The 18,832-nt window shown below is 42.5% G+C and overlaps 3 protein-coding genes across 7 annotated transcripts in view; 2 read left to right on the forward strand and 1 right to left on the reverse strand.

Moving 5' to 3' along the window:
* LOC135116431 (SUMO-activating enzyme subunit 1-like) overlaps positions 1–6,953 on the forward strand; it is a 74,061-nt gene extending 67,108 nt beyond the window's left edge. Inside the window, exons 6-7 of one of the 5 annotated variants that reach the window (XR_010276315.1) lie at positions 3,661–3,855; positions 5,812–5,952. Coding sequence is in view for 4 of the 5 variants with exons in the window: in XM_064033884.1 (XP_063889954.1) it covers positions 5,785–5,971 (187 nt within the window). In the remaining variant the exon portion in view is untranslated. The other 4 variants (XM_064033884.1, XM_064033887.1, XM_064033885.1 and 1 more) reach the window with 4 other exon arrangements.
* A 5,781-nt stretch (positions 6,954–12,734) lies between these two features.
* Positions 12,735–13,864, forward strand: LOC135116311 (uncharacterized). The gene is made up of 3 exons (XM_064033663.1): positions 12,735–13,128; positions 13,249–13,362; positions 13,404–13,864. The coding sequence occupies exons 1-3, from the start codon at positions 12,735–12,737 to the stop codon at positions 13,862–13,864; spliced, it is 969 nt and encodes a 322-aa protein (XP_063889733.1).
* A 3,686-nt stretch (positions 13,865–17,550) lies between these two features.
* On the reverse strand, positions 17,551–18,345 carry LOC135116312 (uncharacterized). The gene has a single exon (XM_064033664.1). The coding sequence runs from the start codon at positions 18,343–18,345 to the stop codon at positions 17,551–17,553; it is 795 nt and encodes a 264-aa protein (XP_063889734.1).
* Between the last annotated feature and the right edge of the window lie 487 nt (positions 18,346–18,832).

The raw sequence follows: 18,832 nt of genomic DNA on the forward strand, positions 1-18,832 counted from the left end.
TGCAGTGAATGACACAACAGTCAATTTGTAGCAACTTATGAAAGTTATATCCTGTGTGCTTTAGAAAACAAAACTGATATTGTTTTCTGTTTTTTATCTTTCCATTTGCTACACAGTGTAAATGTGGCATTCTAACACAAATGCTGGCTTACTGTTAAATTTAGCAAATAATGCTAACCAGTGATTTGTACAATAAAACAGAAGTTAAGTGTTTTCTGGGTGTGTTTCACAAAAAAATGTGTAAAAGTGATGTTTTTATTACTAAATAGACAGGAAGTCCACTTGGGGAGGAAAACTGTCTATAGTAATTTTTTTGGTGACCCTACTTCATTATTCTGTACTCATTCTATCAATGACCATATAATGTTAATAATGGTTCATATAATGTTCAAAGGACAGGTAAGGCCATGCACTTTACAATATGTCATTCGGTCACATGAGTTGAGTAGGAGTGAAGATATAAGTGAGGTAGGCTTTTGCTTGAATATGCTTGCATGGTAAAACAATCCCCCGCTTTAAGAATGTTCCATAAGCCAACACAGTCAAACAAGAACAAGATGTTCATGTGTGTCAACTAAGAGAATTTTGTGAGAAGAGAGATGTTCTCAGTGAACTGAGTGATGCTGAACTCATTTAAAAGTACTGATTAGACTGTGCAGGTATTATTTTTGTTACAGATTTGGTGATCATCAATCTACCACTTCACCTTTCTGCAAAGTGTCTTCTAGGGAAAGTGCTTCCCACCTGAGATATGCACAGACATTCTCCTCTGTTTTTCTGTGTGTGAGAGGGTGCTCCTTATTGTGTTGGTACTTGTGCAAATCACACAAACTTTGAAAACTAGAGAATTAATTAATTTATATATATTGAAATGATGATAGATATTCTCTGATTCATATTACGTAAACAGTGTATTATAATGGTGATATACCATATGTTAACAGAAAATATCATACGAGTTCTTCTGTTGGCAGCCGTGGAGACATTTTCAAATGAAGCCTCCCAACCTCCAGTTTCATCTTATCCACATAAGTGTAAAGCACTGTATTTGTTTTACCAAGTTAGAATTGGCTCTGAACATAAGTAAAGTAGACGTTGTGACTGCCAGATCTGGCTGCCAGAATCATAAGCAAATCTCACCATGTATGGAGTGATTGTATGACCAAAAGTGGGTGGAGTCAGTAGCCCGATCAGAACCTGCCACCACCAAGTTCCTGGTTTGTGTTTCAGATCAGGCGACAGAAACCAGAACGTCTATGGCATTGTTGTATGATCTACTTCAGTTCTGAAGCAACATTCATAGCATGAATATAATGGTGATGTTCACTGATAAGGAGTTTTAGGCTGATTTCATTTGACTTTATAAAGAATAACATTGTCTTTGAAAGGTGAAAAGTAAAGAGTGTAGCAACAAAGTAAAAGGAATGCAGCATATGACATCTTATTAGAGACATTACAAGGAAAGGATGCAGTGGCCACTGAATAAATAAATAAGCTCTCGAGTTGCTTCTGAAAAAAATAAATAAATAAAAAATGCTTCTGAAAAAAAAAAAAAGATAAAAAATGCAGTCCATGGTCAGGAGCTTCAGCTACATGCCAAGTTTATGTACTATGACTTGCTGCCACTCTTTAACCGACATTTTCCTTCTTCGCTTTAATTTCTCTAGTTCTGCAGCAATGTATGCAACAAGGATGGTTCCAAGAGCACAGGCTATATCCTCATTACTGAGTAGAGAGGACATGTCCTCACTCTGTCATGTCTTGGGAAAACTGAAGTAAAATCCTGTGGCCTGAGTTAGAATGGGATTGGAACAGAACCTGATCTGCAGTTGTAATGTCTATAGGACCCTGTAGCTCACTGCTCCCTAGCTATGAGATTGGGTTATGTTCTTAAAAACACAATAGTAAACCATACAGCCAGTCCATTATAATGGGGGAGGCATTCCTGCCACCCACCACCACCACCGTGATTTTCTGGTCATCATTTCACAACACCCAAAGAAGTAAACACATATACAATGCAGATTTATATTCTAAAACTTAATAGTGTCATTAAATAATGGATGGGTTAAAAGATGCATAAAAAATCCTACAATTAACAGCTGAGCTGAAGGATAATTTGGCTGGTGGGAGAGAGGGCAGGGAATCCAGGGACTTTTTTTTTTTTCCTATGTTAGAGGGGGTATCAGCCAAAGGCAACAAAATTGTAAGAAAAAAAAAAAAGGCCCATTGAGGTGCCTGTTCCTGAACAGTCAAAAGCAGTTGTCAAAAATTAAAGGATAAATGTCTTAAAACCTTCTTCAGAATATGGTTCATACATAAGTACCAGGTAATAGGTGACCACTCAACTTGATTTAGATTGGTGATGTGAAGAGAAGTAAACACATTCACTAACATTTTTTTAAGTGTCTGCTTTACATATATTAAGGTCAGTGAAGGACTCCCTTAACCAGTGGGAGTGCCGTGCTTGCAGTGACACATTTGGTAAAGCAGAAGTTTGATCTTGAGGTTCACCAGGTCAGCTGTTGTGGCTCAAAGTAGTTAAGGTCATGGTAAAGTAGTTGCATCCTGTTGCCCACACCATTACACACACACTTGAGAAACAAACAAGAACAGGTGTAAAGAAAAAGCAAGACCTGTGTTGTGGCCAAATCACTTTGCTCTTCTTTTAACATAGTGAAAAGTAATGTTTTCTACAAGATATGATTTTTCATATGATACCTAGAAAGTCCTTTAATTAATTACTAATACAATAATATGGTAAAGTAATATAATGAAGCATGAAATAACTGAAGGGGTTGGCAGAGGTGGTGCTGGGCTGTTCTTCCTGAAGGAATGCCATTATTTTTTTAATTAATTAATTAATTAATTTTTTTACCGCTCAGATGCTCAAGGAGCCTTCTTGTGACTGATAACAAATGAAGAGTAGTGTTCAGCTGGGAAGGGAAAAGAGGTTATGTGATAATGTTGGTGCAATGCTTTTGAGACCTACATTGACAAAACAAAGCACTCTATCTGGACCAGAAAGTCCAGATGGGTTTTCTTGATCATTTCAGGGTGGCAGCAGCAGAACAGCAGTGTCAATTTTATATTAGTTATGATCCATGCATGGTGAATACTAGCTGTGATCTGCTTGAAAAAAGTGCTGGAATGGTGTCGATGTGCTGTTGTTTGTGGTTGTGGCTCCCTCATGGCAGCATATTTTTGGTTTTAAAGCACTGATTTTCTTTATTTAAGCTGTACAACACTGCATTAGATGGAGCTTTTTTTTTTACCTCAATCCCAAACCCATGTCAATTTTTTTATTGCATAAATCAATTGGAAATTATTTAAAACTAAGAGGAAAAGGTATAAAAACACTAATCTTGGCTTATTTTTGCCTCTATAGGGAATGGTTATGGAATGTTCTATGGTGTGTCCTACAGCTATGCTGCCAACCTCCCTCATCTTGCGTGCCACTCTGAGGCTGTATTATTCTTGCTTTAGTGTTGTTTGTAAACAGTAAGATTGACTATATACATGCACAATTGTGTAAGATTTATAGAAACAACTAAATACATACTATTCCTTTGTGTGAATTTTTACCGTACGTAGCGTGGTGTGACGATGGTAATTCCACCAAGCCACTGGTATCACCATGTGTGGCTGCTCTTGTCATAGGTATGATTGGGGGTTTCAACATCAGCCAGTTCATCCTGAGTTGGCTCATACTCATCTGCAGATGACAGTCATTGAGCTCATGATCAGTGTCCAGAAGCAAGTTCAGAGCCTCTAGGGCAGAATGAATGGATCAGGGGCAGTCAGACATGGCATAAACATTCCTGACTACTAACAAGAATTCTGTCACCACAGTGGGTATGTAGAGTTGTGAGTTCCTATTTCTCATTTTTATCCAAAAATTTTTCATTTTCAATTCCTAACTGTGAAACTCTACATACATCCAACAGGTGTAACTTTACAGCAATAGACTCATCTATCCTTCCTCTTGAATATGCAGTAAACTTTAAGTTCATAGAGTGAAGGGTTTGGCCATGGTGAAGTTAGGAATATATGCATATGTAAGTTTTGCCTTACTGCTGGCTGGGTGTGATGTGAGTCAGACGATGTGCTCTCTCTCTCTCTCTCTCTCTCTCTCTCTCTCTCTCTCTCTCTCTCTCTCTCTCTCTCTCTCTCTCTCTCTCTCTCTCTCTCTCTCTCTCTCTGTTTCATTTCTCATTTGAGTTACTCTAGTTCTCTCCTCTACACTTGTGTTCTTCCTGATCATATATTCTTTAATTTGTCTTGGTTTGCCAGCTTCCACAATCCTGCCAAAACTGCCTCAACTGCAACCTGAGATCTAGACCTGATCTTCATAGGATGACTTACATTTTCCCATTATGTATACTTTCTTAATCTCCTCTCCTAGCTTACTGACCAGGTCCTGAATCTTTAATACCCTCTGCTACTTTCCTTGCTTGCTTTTCTCTCTTATGTTTCATTGCCATCTCTTCTTCCTTGGCTCCAAATAACACAATATATATATATATATATATATATATATATATATATATATATATATATATATATATATATATATATATATATATATATATATATTCTTTTTAACTATGTCACCAGTCTTGACTTTTCCTTGGTTATCTTTACTACAGAATTTGGTTATTCTTTCTCAGTTATCTGTTGTTGCATCACTTTTTTTAAAGCCACTTCTTTTTGTTGTTGGTCCTCCTACATTTTCTGTCCTCTCCCATGCCTTAACAGTTTCTTCATTTGCTTCAACTTTGCATTCATATTTATTTTGACTTAATTGTTTTTTTTCCTTAAAATCTCTCATTCTGCTTTTCACCTCATCTTCCATTGCTCCCATCCATACTCAGTCAGCCTGGACTGCCTTGCATATGCAGAGGGAGACATATATTGGTTGGCCCAGTCCATATGTGACTGTGTAGAGAGAGAGAGAGAGAGAGAGAGAGAGAGAGAGAGAGAGAGAGAGAGAGAGAGAGAGAGAGAGAGAGAGAGAGAGAGAGAGAGAGAGAGAGAGAGAGAGACTAACAATTGTATCAGCCCTTGTTTGCCTTTATTTTTTAATGGGCAGTGTGGGCAGATTGATTTATGATTATAAGAAGAGGAAATATACCAGAAAGAAATTAATAAATAGAACATTACCTAAATGAAATTCATTGTTCTGTTAAATCAAGTTTCAACAAATCTAGTTCCATTCAGTTGAGATGCCTCTGTATTATAGTTTTCATCACATGCATATGTACAGTATCCACATCTATAAAATAATGAGTGATTTTTTACCTATTGCTTGTTAGATGAGATCCTACCTTGTAGGGAAAAAAGTATTTAAATCTGAAAATTATTATTTCATTAAAATAATGCATCTTTTCTAACAATTATGCTAAGGATTGTGGGTTTCTTGAAAGCACATAAATGTTGACTGAATATATAATATATATATATATATATATATATATATATATATATATATATATATATATATATATATATATATATATATATATATATATATATATATATATTTTTTTTTTTTTACAGTATTTAGAGAGAATATACATAGTAGAGAAGTCAGTTTATTGCTTCTGCAGTTAGATTCACTTTATTTCTGGTTACCATGCTGCCTGTGAATATCACCAGACTTATCACTTGTGAGTGGTTTCTTAAAGGTTAGGGGGTACAGAAATTAGTTTTTGAAAAAAAAAGAGAGCAAAAGATTTTTTGAGAATGGTATAATTAATAATATTTAATATACTTATATTTCAGTGGAGACTTTTCTTTTGTATTCATCAGAATTGTGTTTGGGCAGCTGAGTCCAGTCTGTGCTATTGTGGGTGGTGTGCTGGCACAGGAGATCATAAAGGCAGTCTCCCAGAAGGACCTACCACACAACAATTTCTTTTTCTTTTCTACTCTGGATGGTGCTGGGGTGGTGGAATGCATTGGACACTGAATTTATTTCAGTGCTGCTTCATCTCTCATACTAGCAGAATTAAGCAACTGAATGCCTACCAGTGTTAATGGCTGATTTACTGGGGAGGGGGAGAATCTGTTGCCTAGATAAATTAAACCTGTATTTTAAGTTAAGTATTATTTTATGATTTTTTTATTTACTTTATTTATTTATTATTATTATTATTATTATTATTTATTATTATTATTATTATTATTATTATTATTATTATTATTATTATTATTATTATTATTTTATTTATTTATTTATTTATTTATTTTTTATTACAGTCACCCCTCCATTTAATGTACAAAAGATGACTACCAATGGTCTTTTAGTGAAAAATGTCTGTTGCTGGAAAACCATACCCTGTGTTCAGTATCACCATGTAAAGTACCACTCCTACCCTGCCTTAAACGTATCATGCATATTAAAGATATTATTATTCAGGACACTACGTACATATGTATATATTAAATAATAAAGTAAAGCAATACAGATCAGTATAAACATACAGTAAATGTTTTGCGTACCTTATTTTATTATTATTATTATTATTATTATTATTATTATTATTATTATTATTATTATTATTTATTTATGTATTTATTTATTTATTTATTTATTTATTTATTTTGTGTGTAGGAGGGACACCAACCAAGGAAAATAAAAATCCAGTAAAAAAAGGCCCACTGAGAAGCCAGTCATTGAAGAAGAGGAGATAGTTGTCTGGAAGGTTGTGTCGATTATGTACATGACTCGGATGTAGGTTAGGCTACTCCAAGTCATTTGTTGAGATTATTGTCTGGGCAATGTAGTGTCTGTAAATCTGAAGTCCATTAAACCAATTTACTTAAAATGGAATGTCAACTGAATTATTGTTATTATTTATTTTTTTTAAATTTAATTATTTATTTTTTGTAGTAGTTTTCTACTTGTAAGATTTAGCTTAACATTGTCAATAAATTCAGTTTAAGTTGAATAGAGTTTCTCTTTCCAGTAATTTCTTTGGTGAAATGAAACTTTAGTAATCAATGTGGTAATCCATTGTGTGAGTTTGTCATAAACATCACTATCCATAGAAAATTTGGCAAAAAAGACAAGTAACTAGAGGCATCCTTCTCATTACCAAGTGGTTTATCATAACTACTGATGCTTATCCAAAGTGTGCTGTCACTGCAAAAGAGCTTGAACCTATATTAATAAAGAATCCTAGGAGTAGTGCTAGAATCATGCATACAAGTGCATTTACAATTATTTTTTTAAAAACCAGCTTTCTATTCAAAGTAAAAGTTACTGCTAGCAGTATAAATGCTAATATAAAGCTCTTTTTTTACATCTAGCAACCTTATTATATCATTCTACTGGAGAGTTTATTATTAATTATTCTTAAATATTTCTCAGTAATTCCAGAGAATTGGAGATATCACAACTTGTATGCAGTTCATAATCCTATTTGCCAGGTGTCCATAATGTCATCTAAGGAAAGTGGAGTGTTGAGAGTAACCAGTTATGAATTTTTTTTCTTTCATTTTTGGAATGAAGCTGTAATTCAATAAAGTTTTCATTATCTGGAATATATGATAATAATGGCCTGATTTTTTAAATGTTGGTGTTAGTAAATCCCAACACCAAGCCCCATGTATCTCCTACCGACTTTGCAAAGCGTTTTTTAAACCGGGAACGAGACATGATGTGGTGTTAAGAGAACCCAATGTCAACAGCACTCTTCGCACAGGTTGGCAGCTCTGAGGTGTCTCATATGCCTGCCAAAGCAATCAGCTGATCAATGTTTTACAGTTTTTCTGCCTAAACAGTCTACATTAAATACTGCATTAGCATATATATATATATATATATATATATATATATATATTGTTACAAGGGCAAGGAAATGTTTGTTTATGCTGTTTAAATCTGGTGGGTTGGGCAGCAATGTCAAGGAGTGTTGAGTTGTGTAGAAGAGAGACAGAGGGAATGCCATGACATCTAGCTTCCTCAGGCGCCTTGCCTCGCCTTCTGCTTTGCTTTTGTGCCCTATCTCTGCAGTTGTGACACCTGTGTACACCTGTGCTGAGAGTCACTGACTAATAAGTGACGGTAACTTTGGTGGTAGCCTGTGACCTGTGATTTAGGGGTAAAACTGTTTGCAGTGGTGGTGTCCACCCTTTTCCTTGTGCCCTGTCCTGCCCCCGTGACCTTGAACTGGTACGTGTGTGGTTTCTGTCAATATAAGGCAACAAAGGACTACAGTGTTTGCTTGCCCCCTTCCCCTGAGTGTGTGTGGACAACCAGACAGTAGGGGAAATAGCCTAGTAAGTCCTCATTTCAGCCCGGATCCCTGTAATCAGTACTGCTGCCCTGCCCTGGCACCTGTATCTTCTCCTCAAGAGACGGAGTCTGCGGGTGTGTTTTAGAAGGCCTACCTGATGAGGAGGGGGGCGACGTGACAAGTTTGGCGTAAGGAGTGAGGATTTGGCTGGAAAAATTGAGGTGAAGAAGGCTAGTGCAGTGGAATTCCTTTGTCTGGCTCGGGGGAAGACAAGATGGTGGACCTGACAAGTACCAAGTTGAGTGGGGAGCACACTCTGGGTGATGTTGTGGTGATGAGACAAGCTCTTGGTGCAGGACAGCAGGATATGAGTGAAGCACAACAGGCTATGAGACAGGAAGCAAGTGGCGCATTGCAGGCAATAAAGGGAGAAATAATCACTAAGTGTGCCGAAGTGAAAACTGAGGTATGGAGTGAAGTAAAGGAGGTGAAGGCAGAACTGCAGCACAGAGAGGTTGCTGCACGCACTTTAAGAGGCATAGTGGGTCAGCTGGGTGACAGAGTGACTGCTCTGGAGGCAAGTGGCACCACAGTCAGTGTCTCTGTGGTGGGTGGGCTCACTGAGGCTGTAAAGCGGTTAGAGGACTGAGTGAGCGCTGTGGAGCTCAGTGATGGCCACACACAGCAAGCCCTGAGGGATCTTGTAAATGTAAAGACTGAGTATGGAGACAAAGAAGAAGCAGAAGGGAGTGAATGGGATGGTAGGAGTATCACCATGGGGCTGGGAGATTAGCTTGCAATGGCGGGACAGGTGGCTCAGTCGAGCGTGGACCAGCCAGACGGGCTGGCATGCTCCCATCCCTTTCTGCCATGGCCCCCTCCTCAGCCCACCTCAGCTTCTGTGTTTCCTGTGCCTTTGCCTTACACTCCTACTCCCTCTCCTCATGGCTACAGGAGCAGCATAGTAAGACATAACCCTCAGGAGTTTGATGGATGAGTGTTGCTGGAGGCTTACCTTGCCCACCTCAAGATGCTGGCTGAAGCTCAGGGATGGGACAAGCAGGAAGAGGCTGTGCAGCTGGCGTCAAACCTGAAGGGACCAGCGATGGAGGTGCTGAGTAGGAAGAGGCTGTGCAGCTGGCGTCAAACCTGAAGGGACCAGCGATGGAGGTGCTGAGTCAGCTGGACACTGCTCAGTGCACCTCCTACCCCAGCCTAGTGAGTGTGCTGGAGAGGTGGTAAGGCCACCTCCACCAAGCTGAAGTGTTCTGGGCTCGTTTCCGGGCCATAGTCAGAGCTTGTGGAGAGACTTTGCAGCAGCTGGCTCACGACTTGAGTATCTGGTATGTAAGGTGTACCCAGGGGCTTCCGAGGAGTTGACGGTAGTGCTGCTGAGGGACCAGTTTGTGATCGTACTGGAGGACTCACAGTTGAAGATCTACGTTGAAGCAGGCACATGTAGGTGACCTGCAGGAGGCCCTGGCATGCGCCCTGGAGTTTGAGTCTTTTATCAAGATTAGCTCTGGCAGGCCCAGGGGGACATGAAGATGGAGCTGCATTCTAGGTGCAGTCAAATTAAAAGCAGACCCAAGAAGACCAGCACAAGGCAGTTCTGTGGACAGTGCTGGTCGTGTACCCAACTGGGTCACAAGTGGCAAGACTGTCCAGAGATGCCCACCTCCCCACAGTCCCAACCTGCAGAGCAAGGAGGGCAGTATGTGTACCAGCCTTGTTGCTGGAAATGTGGCAAGGTAGGTCACCTCTCCCATTATCTGAGAAAGCTCAGAGGGGCAAGTCAGTGGATGCAGGAAACAGCAGCCAGCTGGGGAATGGGGGCCATAACCAGCTGGTGCCATGCAGGCCTGTCTCCCGGTAAGATGTCTTCAGGCAGCTGCCCACAGCATGCAGGTAGAAGGTGTGGTTGATGGGAAGGTGTGCTGGCTCACAGTGGATACTACATCAGAGAGAATGTTTGTGAGGCTGGATGTGACCGACGAGGAGCCTTCCTGTGACAGCGCAACAACTATGTGGTGTTATTGGACACTGCACGACACTTTGAGGACCAGTGAAGGCCAGTATATGGGTTGGTCCAGTGGAGCAAGAGCTGCTTGTGTATGTGGCAGACATTGATGACCTGTGCTTTCTGGGTCTGGATTACCTTCTGGAGAGCCATGCCTGTCTGGTCTTTGGAGAGATGCGCATGGAGGTCCAGGGGAAGGAGGTGCCGCTGTTGAAGGCGAATGCCAGCACTCAGGTGGTAGCTGCCAAGATTACTTGTGTGTCACCGAGGATGGAGACTTGGGTGAGTTGCAGACTGAGTCGTGATATGGAAAATTAAATCTGTTTGGTGGAGTCCTCACCCCTCTCCCAGTTTCAAAGTGGACTGCTGGTAGGGAAGACACTGGTGCGGCCTGATGATGAGCAAGTACGTGTGTTAGTCACTAATCTGGGCAATGAGGAGTGGCACATACCAGCTGGAGCTGTGGTGGGGAGCTGCGAGGCTATGGAGTTGGTACATGAGGTGCCAGGCTCAGGCTTCAAGGAGACAGCAGTTACCCATGGCTTGTCAACACACCTGGAGGACCTATGGAACAGGAGTATAGTGTGCTTGGACAAGGAGCAGGCAGTTCAGCTAGGGAAATTGCTGCAGAAGTACCCTGATGTCTTCTCATCGGGTGACTTGGACTTGGGGTGCACAAAACTGGTCAGGCATCACATCAACACTGGCAACCACCCTCCCATCAAGCAACCACCCAGGAGAGTTGTCCCTGCCTAGCATCAGGAAATGGAAAAGGCAATGGGTGAGCTTATCAAGCAGGGACTGGTGGAGAAGTCAAGCAGCCTTTGGTCATCAGCTGTAGTCCTAGTAAAAAAAGAAGGTTGACTTAACAAGGTGCTGTGTGGACTACAGGGCCCTGAACGAGGTGACGGTGAAGGACTCATACCCTTTACCTCGTGTCGATGACACCCTGGGTGCACTGGCAGAAGCGAAGTGGTTCTTGACGCTGGACCTGAAGCCTGGTTGCCACCAAGTCGAGATGGCTGAAGAGGACAAAGAGAGGACAGCCTTTACGTTTGATAGAGGCCTCTGGCAGTTCCATGTTATTAATTTTGGCCTCTACAATGCACCCACCACATTTGACCATTTCATGGAATGATTGTTGGAAGGACTGCATTGGAAGACTGCACTTGTCTACCTCGATGATGTCGTGGTCTTTGGCTGTACCTTCGAGCAAGAGATAGGAAGGCTGGAGGAAGTCTTTCACTGGTTTAGGGCAGCAAACCTCAAGCTCAGCCCTAAGAAGTGCCTTCTGTTCCAGAGGGAGGTACTATTCCTTGGACACATCATAGGTCAAGATGGAGTGAAAGCTGATCCTCAGAAGGTGGCTGCAGTGGAGGAGTGGTCAGTTCTGATGAATGTGAGGGAGGTGTGGTGCTTCTTGGGATTCTGCTCATACTGCAGGAGATTTGTGAAGGACTTTGCTACTGTTGCAGCACCTCTGAATCGGCTGACTAGGAAAGGTGTGTAGTTTCGGTGGGATGAAGAGTGTGAAACAGCCTTTGAGCAGCTAAAAAGACTGGTAGATGCACCAGTGTTGTCCTACTCAGGTTGCCATACATCCTGGATTGTGATGCAAGCGCTGAGGAAATTGGGACAGTGCTCTCCCAGGAGAAGGATTGAAGAGAGCATGTGATGGCATATTACAGCCAGAAGTTCAGTCCACCAGAGAAACTACTGGGTCACCAGGAAGGAGTTGTTAGCTGAGGTGAAGAGTTTAGACCACTTCCACCCATACCTGTATGGCACTCAGTTCACAGTGAGAACTGACCATGCAGTGCTGAGATGGCTCAAGACATTGAAAAATCCTGAAGGGCAGCTAGCAAGATGGATTGGAAAGCTGGAGCAACATAAGTACAGGATGGAGCACCGGCCTGGCAGGGTGCACAACAATGCAGACGGTCTTAGCCGTCGACCCTATGAGCCTGACTGTCAGCACTGCAGCCCTAAGGAAGAGCGTGTAGAGAAGCGTCGCCAGACTGTGGTGCTGGCAGATACGACGGGCAGCTATGAGCATCTGGAGGAGGCTCAGCGCGAAGACCCAGACATTGGCCCCCATCCTTAAGTTAATGGGGCAGGACACCAACAAGTCAGCCTGGGAGGAGGTTGCAGCATTAAGTCCAGCTACCAAGAACTACTGGGCTCAGTGGAAGAGTCTGCGGCTTGGTGGAGGAGTGCTTCTGAAGAAGTGGATGACTGCCGATGGATGTATACGCTTCTGGCAGACAGTGGTGCCTAAGAAGTTAAGGACAAGGGTGTTGCGGGAAGCATGTGAAGGCGTCACGAGTGGCCACTTGGGCGTGAAGAAGACACTGAGTTGATTACAGCAGCGTTTCTACTGGGTGGGACTGCGGCGTGATGTAGAAGAGTGGTGCTGGGCTTGTGACACCTGCAGTGCCAAGAAAGGCCCCAGATGCAAGACACAGGCCCCCATGCAGTTGTACCAGGTTGGGGCACCCATGGAGCATACTGCAGTAGACATAGCTGGACCACTGCCAGTAACTACAGCAGGGAACTGTTACATCTGTGTGGCCATGGATTATTTTACGAAGTGGCCTGAAGCCCATGTGCTGCCTAACCATGAAGCCATGACTGTTGCTGGAGTCCTTGTGGAACAGTATTTCACACGGTTTGGTATGCTGGGTGAGCTTCACTCTGATCAAGGACTTGAGTTTGAGTCAGCTGTGTTCCAGGAGTGCTGTCAACTGCTGGGGTTAAGAAAGACAAGGACAACACCCCTGTGGTCCCAGTCAGACAGCATGGTAGAGAAGTTCAACTGGATGCTGACACAGGAGCTGGCCAAGTACTGTGGTGAAGACAGACCAAGTGGGACCAGAAGCTGCCAGCATTGCTCATGGCCTACCGTTCTGCTGAGCATGAAGCCACAGGGTACACACCAGCTGATGCTGGCCTGAGAGATTTGCCTGCCGGTGGATCTGATCACAGGTTGCCCACCAGATGAGGAGCTGCCTACAGTGAGCACAGACTATGCTGTGGCTCTGCAGGAGCATCTGGCCTTGGCACACTTCCAAGTGAGGCACAACCTGAGATTTGCAGGGAGTCTATGAAGAGGCTGTATGATTGAGGCACCAAGTCCACAGGCTTCGCTGAGGGTGACTTAGTGTGGTTGCACAATCCCCGAAGAAAGAGGGGACTCTCACCCAAGCTACAAAGCTCCTGGGAAGGTCCTTATACAGTGGTGGAGCCAATCTCTGAAGTGACCTACAGAATTACCAGAGGAAGTCATTGCCAACTCAGGATTGTGCACATCAACCGTATGTGGAGGTACTATGGACCAGGGCAGTATACATGGGGTCCTGGTGGTGACGATGGCAAAGACAAAGAGGTGTCTGGTCATGAAGAACTGCAGGAAGATGAAGAGGATGCTGCGGCTGGTACTGGTGGCGATGATGAGATGGATGAGATGCAGGAGACATATGCAGCTGGGGCAGAGGAGCAGTCTGTACTGTCGCCTTCCATCCAAACGTCAAACCCAAGAAGGAGAGTTAAAAGACCTCAGAGGTTTGAGGACTATGTGATGTCCTCTGAGGAAGAGCTGTGATGAGGACACATTTTGTTTAGTAATTTTCTTTTGTACCATGGAAAGGGTTCCTATTTCTGTTATTTTTGTATTTACTTATACTGTGTCATGGGACAAGGACATCCACCCCTTTTTGAAGGAGGGGATGGTGTTAAGAGGGCAAGGAAAGGGAGCAGTGAGTTGTGTAGAAGAGAGACAGAAGGAATGCCTTGATGTCTAGCTCCCTCAGGCGCCTTGCCCCACCTTCTGCTTCGCTTTTGTGCCCTATCTCCGCAACTGTAACCCATGTGTACACCTGTGCTGAGAGACACTGACTGTAATAAGCAACAGTGACTGTGGTGGTAGCCTGTGACCTGTGATTTAGGGGTAAAACTGTTTGCATCCACCCTTTTCCTTGTGCCCCTTCCTGCCCCCGTGACCTTGAACTTGAACGTGTGTGGTTTCTGTCAATATAAGGCAGCAAAGGACTCCAGTGTTTGCTTGCACCCTTTCCCTTAGTGTGTGTGAACAACCAGACTGTAGGGAAATAGCTAAATAAGTCCTCATTCCAGCCCAGACTCCTGTAATAAGTACTGCTGCCCTGCCCTGGCACCTGTATCTTCACCTCAAGAGTCAGACGGAACCTGCGGGTGTGTTCTAGAAGGCCTACCTGACGAGGGGGTGGGCGATGTGACAATATATATATATATATATATATATATATATATATATATATATATATATATATATATATATATATATATATATATATATACACACACACTTACCTATTTATCATTTTTTTTACTTGGTTAGGGTTGTACACTCTGTAATCTCTAATAGTTGGAGTGTACACTGTACAAACAGGTGAGAGCCTCTCCTCAGAGGCAAGTGAACAGAGTTTGTGCGTCTTTGGGAACAACTCTGGGAAGCCCCACCTCCTCAGCATGATACACAAGATCAAGGAGTTCTAAGTGTGCTGCAAATGTATGCAATTTAATAATTGTTTTCAAGAGTTTTCAAAACTATAGTAGAAATATTTCTTAGTTGCCAACTACTGTAGTTAGTTTGAAATCAGGTTATGGTGCCTTGTGCTTGTGAATACGAGATTGATTGACAAGACTATCAAAATCAATCTGGAAAAAGTGGTAGTAATATTCTAAAATCCATTCATTATAATTAGTTGTTTTAATTCCATTCTTTTGCAGACACATTTGAATAGATGTAAAACGTAAGTGGGGGGGAAATGTCACCTCCCCTGTAACCCCCGAATTCTATTCAAATGTGTCTGCGAAAGAATAGAGCTAAAACAGTCAGTAATAACGGGGGAAAAGGTCTCTAGAATATTACCATAGTGGTTTCATGTTGAAAATGGTTAGATGTACTTACGTACTAGCTAATAATAAGCAACTCACTAACCACCGCGTAGCCTACAGTCCCCTGCGCCTGTAGCATATATAGCCTATCTTGATTTTACTTGCCGATCCAGTTCAAAATTTCACATTCTCAATATGATGTGCTGTATGCAATTAGAGACGTCGCAGTGAGCGTTTTGATACCAGATAGCGCCAGAATTTTTAATTCTCGCCGGAAAATAAATACTTTTTGGGGCAAGGTTTTACAAGCTTATGTAACGCCACCCCCCCCCTCCGGTTCCCCCCTCCTCCTTCCTCCTCACCGGTCCGATCAGAGCTCTAATGAGACGAGGCAAAGATCTTCACGGTGAAGAAGAAAAAAGAAGAGGAAGAGAGAAGAGGTGAAGCACGCACACACAATAGAAAAAAAAAAAAACATTTTTGATTGGTAATGGTTCTCGCCTTCATCGTCATGGACAGAGGGTAGGGAGAGGTTAATTATCACACAGTACCTACAGTGTGGCTTTATTAGGAGGAACGAAAAATATAAAAATAGCAAAAAAATAATTAAATGAATAATACTGATGGGATTCTTTGGGTTGACTGACCCACTATGACACTTTATCGAGTGGTTAATCTAGAAAAAAAAAAGAAAAGGCACTTGAAATTCTGGTATGGCATATACACTTATACTCCGTTACTTAACACTACGAATACACAAGAAAATAATTACTTTTATAACTCCTCAAGAGTACCATTGATTTTGGGCACCGTTATATCCCTAAATAGCGTCACAGCCTTCATCCATCACTTCTCTACGGCAATAATATTGCCCACAACACATTCACAGTAGACTACATTTGACCAAAGAAACACTACATGGCTAACACTTTCCCAAGACTCTGTGGCCTGTCTCCACGTGGGACCAACACCGGCTATTTTATCTGTTGCCAGAGGGAAGGGAGACGCCATTCTGTCAACACGTACAGTCACTATATCTTCACTAGAGACATGAATAATAAACATGAACACAGTAATATTCACTTCTAAATAAAAGAAAAAATAAATATTTCAGAGCTACGAGACCCACCTGTTGCCAGAGGGAAGGGAGACGCCATTCTGTGCTCTCTCCCTCAACACCCACAGGCCTCTGAAGTTATTGGAACCTTAGCTAGTTCTCTCTCTCTCTTCTTTCACAAATAATTTTACTGAACCGTGAGTTTAAATAAAAATGCAGGAATAATTGGCTAGCAAGGTGAGCATATAGGCTGGACATTAGTTGAAGTTAATAATTGAATTCTAAATTACTAACATATTTTATAAGCTAGGGAATGACACCTTATGAGTTACTGGTAGGCTGACGCAACATGATGTAATCCTATTATTCGTATTACCACTGATTAGAGAAAACCACAGTTGAAATAAGTAAGACTATTTATAATAAATGTTTCAAGACTTTTAAATCACTCCCACGAATACACGCCTTATAAATATACTTTTTCATATAATCACTAAACCTTTAATTACCGCTATTATCCTCCTCTTCACCGCAAGCTACAAAAGAAAACAATTATTGGGGAGACTCAAAGAAACACAGAAATAATAAAAAGGAGCGTTACACACGCCCATTCTCCCAGAGTTAAACTCACGGTGAAGAATACATGCAAAATCCTATCTATACACTTTCCCTATCCTATCCATACATAAGGTCTACTAAACAGCTGACACTGACTCAACCACTTACCCTTGAGTCACCTGACTCGTACATTTCTTCCCGTAGGAAATTGTACCAACACCTTTCACATACAGAATACTTACAGGAAAAGAGAACTTGGACCCCAGTCACCCTCTGCTCTACGGGTAATCTATGGAGAAGTCACCTGACTAACTCCGTCACTCTCTTTATTCCCCGTCTCATAGAAAAGGAATAATCTATTACATTCGCAGCATTCGACACATTCGCCAACATTCACACAAATCATTCCTCTTACTACAACGAAGACTGGGGTAATACGTCCTCAAGGGAAACTTAGGACCCGTTACAGGTGATGACTGTAACTTGAGGAGGAAGTAACCAAGTACGACGTTCCCTGGAAACCTCACTTCTCGAACTAAAGCCCACAAGAATGGGGTACACTTCCCCGAACTGGAACACATAAGCTACCATCTGGTATGAACTGTTTTGACACGACGAGAATTTGGGGACGACTTTCTCGAAATGCCCCACTCTATTTGTGGCTGAGACAGTGTCACTGACCTTCGAACACTTGTGACGGATGAGGATTTCCTGCTCTTAACTCACTTCATTCCTAACCCTCACATCCTATACATTATAACACTGTTCACTTCTCACTCCTGAGTTTGTGCATCACATTAGCACTCCTCAATAAGACGTCTGGGAGGTCGACGGCGGTGGGGAGGGAGGTCTTGATCCTCCTCCTCCTCCTCCTCAACACATCCGTCTGAATAGTTCTCCTCCAACTCCGGAATAATTTCACTCCGGCTCACATACGGTTTCACCTTTTCTGCTGCTCTTTGTACTAACTTCCCAGAATAGGGGTCCTCCACTACATACAGTTGACCGTCCCTGATTACCTCACTCACTCGATATGGTCCTTTCCACTTAGCATTCAATTTGGTAGAGGTACCAGGCAACGGAGTTTCTGATTTCACCCACACCAAGGACCCAACTGAGACCTTTTCATCACGTCGTTTTCTGTTCGCCACTGCACGGTACCTCCTCTGTGACGTCACACTAGCGTCTTTAATCATGCGCTTAAGTTGCTGAACGTCACTATCTTCAGACTGCACCGTCAGGAGAGGCGCCGTGACGAAACGAGGTGGCTGTCTTGCGAAGAATGCTACATATGGAGAGACCCCCGTGCTGCTATGTACTGCCAGATTCATGTGTGACTGACATTCACTGAGAAGGGCAGGCCACCTTAAAGGGTAACCCTTGCACATTTGGGACAGCACGGTCTTCAGGGTCCGGTGCATTCTCTCGATGAGTCCGTTTGACTGGGGGTGATAGGGAGTGGTGTAGAGCAGTTCTATCCCATGAAGACCAGCCCAGGTTCTTAGTTCTCGTCCCGTGAACTCCAAGGCATTGTCACACAGGATGGAGAGTGGCCGGCCAAAGTCAGAGATGTATTGGGAAAGCTCAGCCATGCAATGCCTCCCCAGTCAAATACAGTCCACCGCGAACGTGCCGCGAGCAAATCCATTGCCGCAGAGAAGTGACACTTTGAACATTACTTGACCCAATATTACCCAACTGCCAGTACTCTGTCTCTCCCAATACGACTGGCCAAGACTACAGCGCATCCCACCGCTATGCCACCAGTGTAACGCCACCCCCCCCTCCTCCGGTTCCCCCCTCCTCCCTCCTCCTCACCGGTCCGATCAGAGCTCTAATGTGACGAGGCAAAGATCTTCACGGGGAAGAAGAAAAAAAAAGAAGAGGAAGAGAGAAGAGGTGAAGCACGCACACACAATAGAAAAAAAGAAAACATTTTTGATTGGTAATGGTTCTCGCCTTCATCGTCATGGCCAGAGGGTAGGGAGAGGTTAATTATCACACAGTACCTACAGTGTGGCTTTATTAGGAGGAACGAAAAATATAAAAATAGCAAAAATAATTATATGAATAATACTG

Source organism: Scylla paramamosain, chromosome 31 (genome assembly GCF_035594125.1).
Source record: "Scylla paramamosain isolate STU-SP2022 chromosome 31, ASM3559412v1, whole genome shotgun sequence".
Taxonomy (NCBI): Eukaryota; Metazoa; Arthropoda; class Malacostraca; order Decapoda; family Portunidae; genus Scylla; species Scylla paramamosain.

What these genes read in the sequence shown, in the direction of transcription:
- LOC135116312 (XM_064033664.1), bottom strand. Translation starts at nt 18,345, where the DNA reads ATGGCTGAGCTTTCCCAATACATCTCTGACTTTGGCCGGCCACTCTCC.
- LOC135116311 (XM_064033663.1), top strand. Translation starts at nt 12,735, where the DNA reads ATGCAGTTGTACCAGGTTGGGGCACCCATGGAGCATACTGCAGTAGAC. An exon ending in CTGTGGTGAAGACAGACCAA is followed by an intron (nt 13,129 to 13,248) that starts GTGGGACCAGAA and finishes ATCTGATCACAG; the next exon opens with GTTGCCCACCAGATGAGGAG. An exon ending in CAACCTGAGATTTGCAGGGA is followed by an intron (nt 13,363 to 13,403) that starts GTCTATGAAGAG and finishes CCAAGTCCACAG; the next exon opens with GCTTCGCTGAGGGTGACTTA.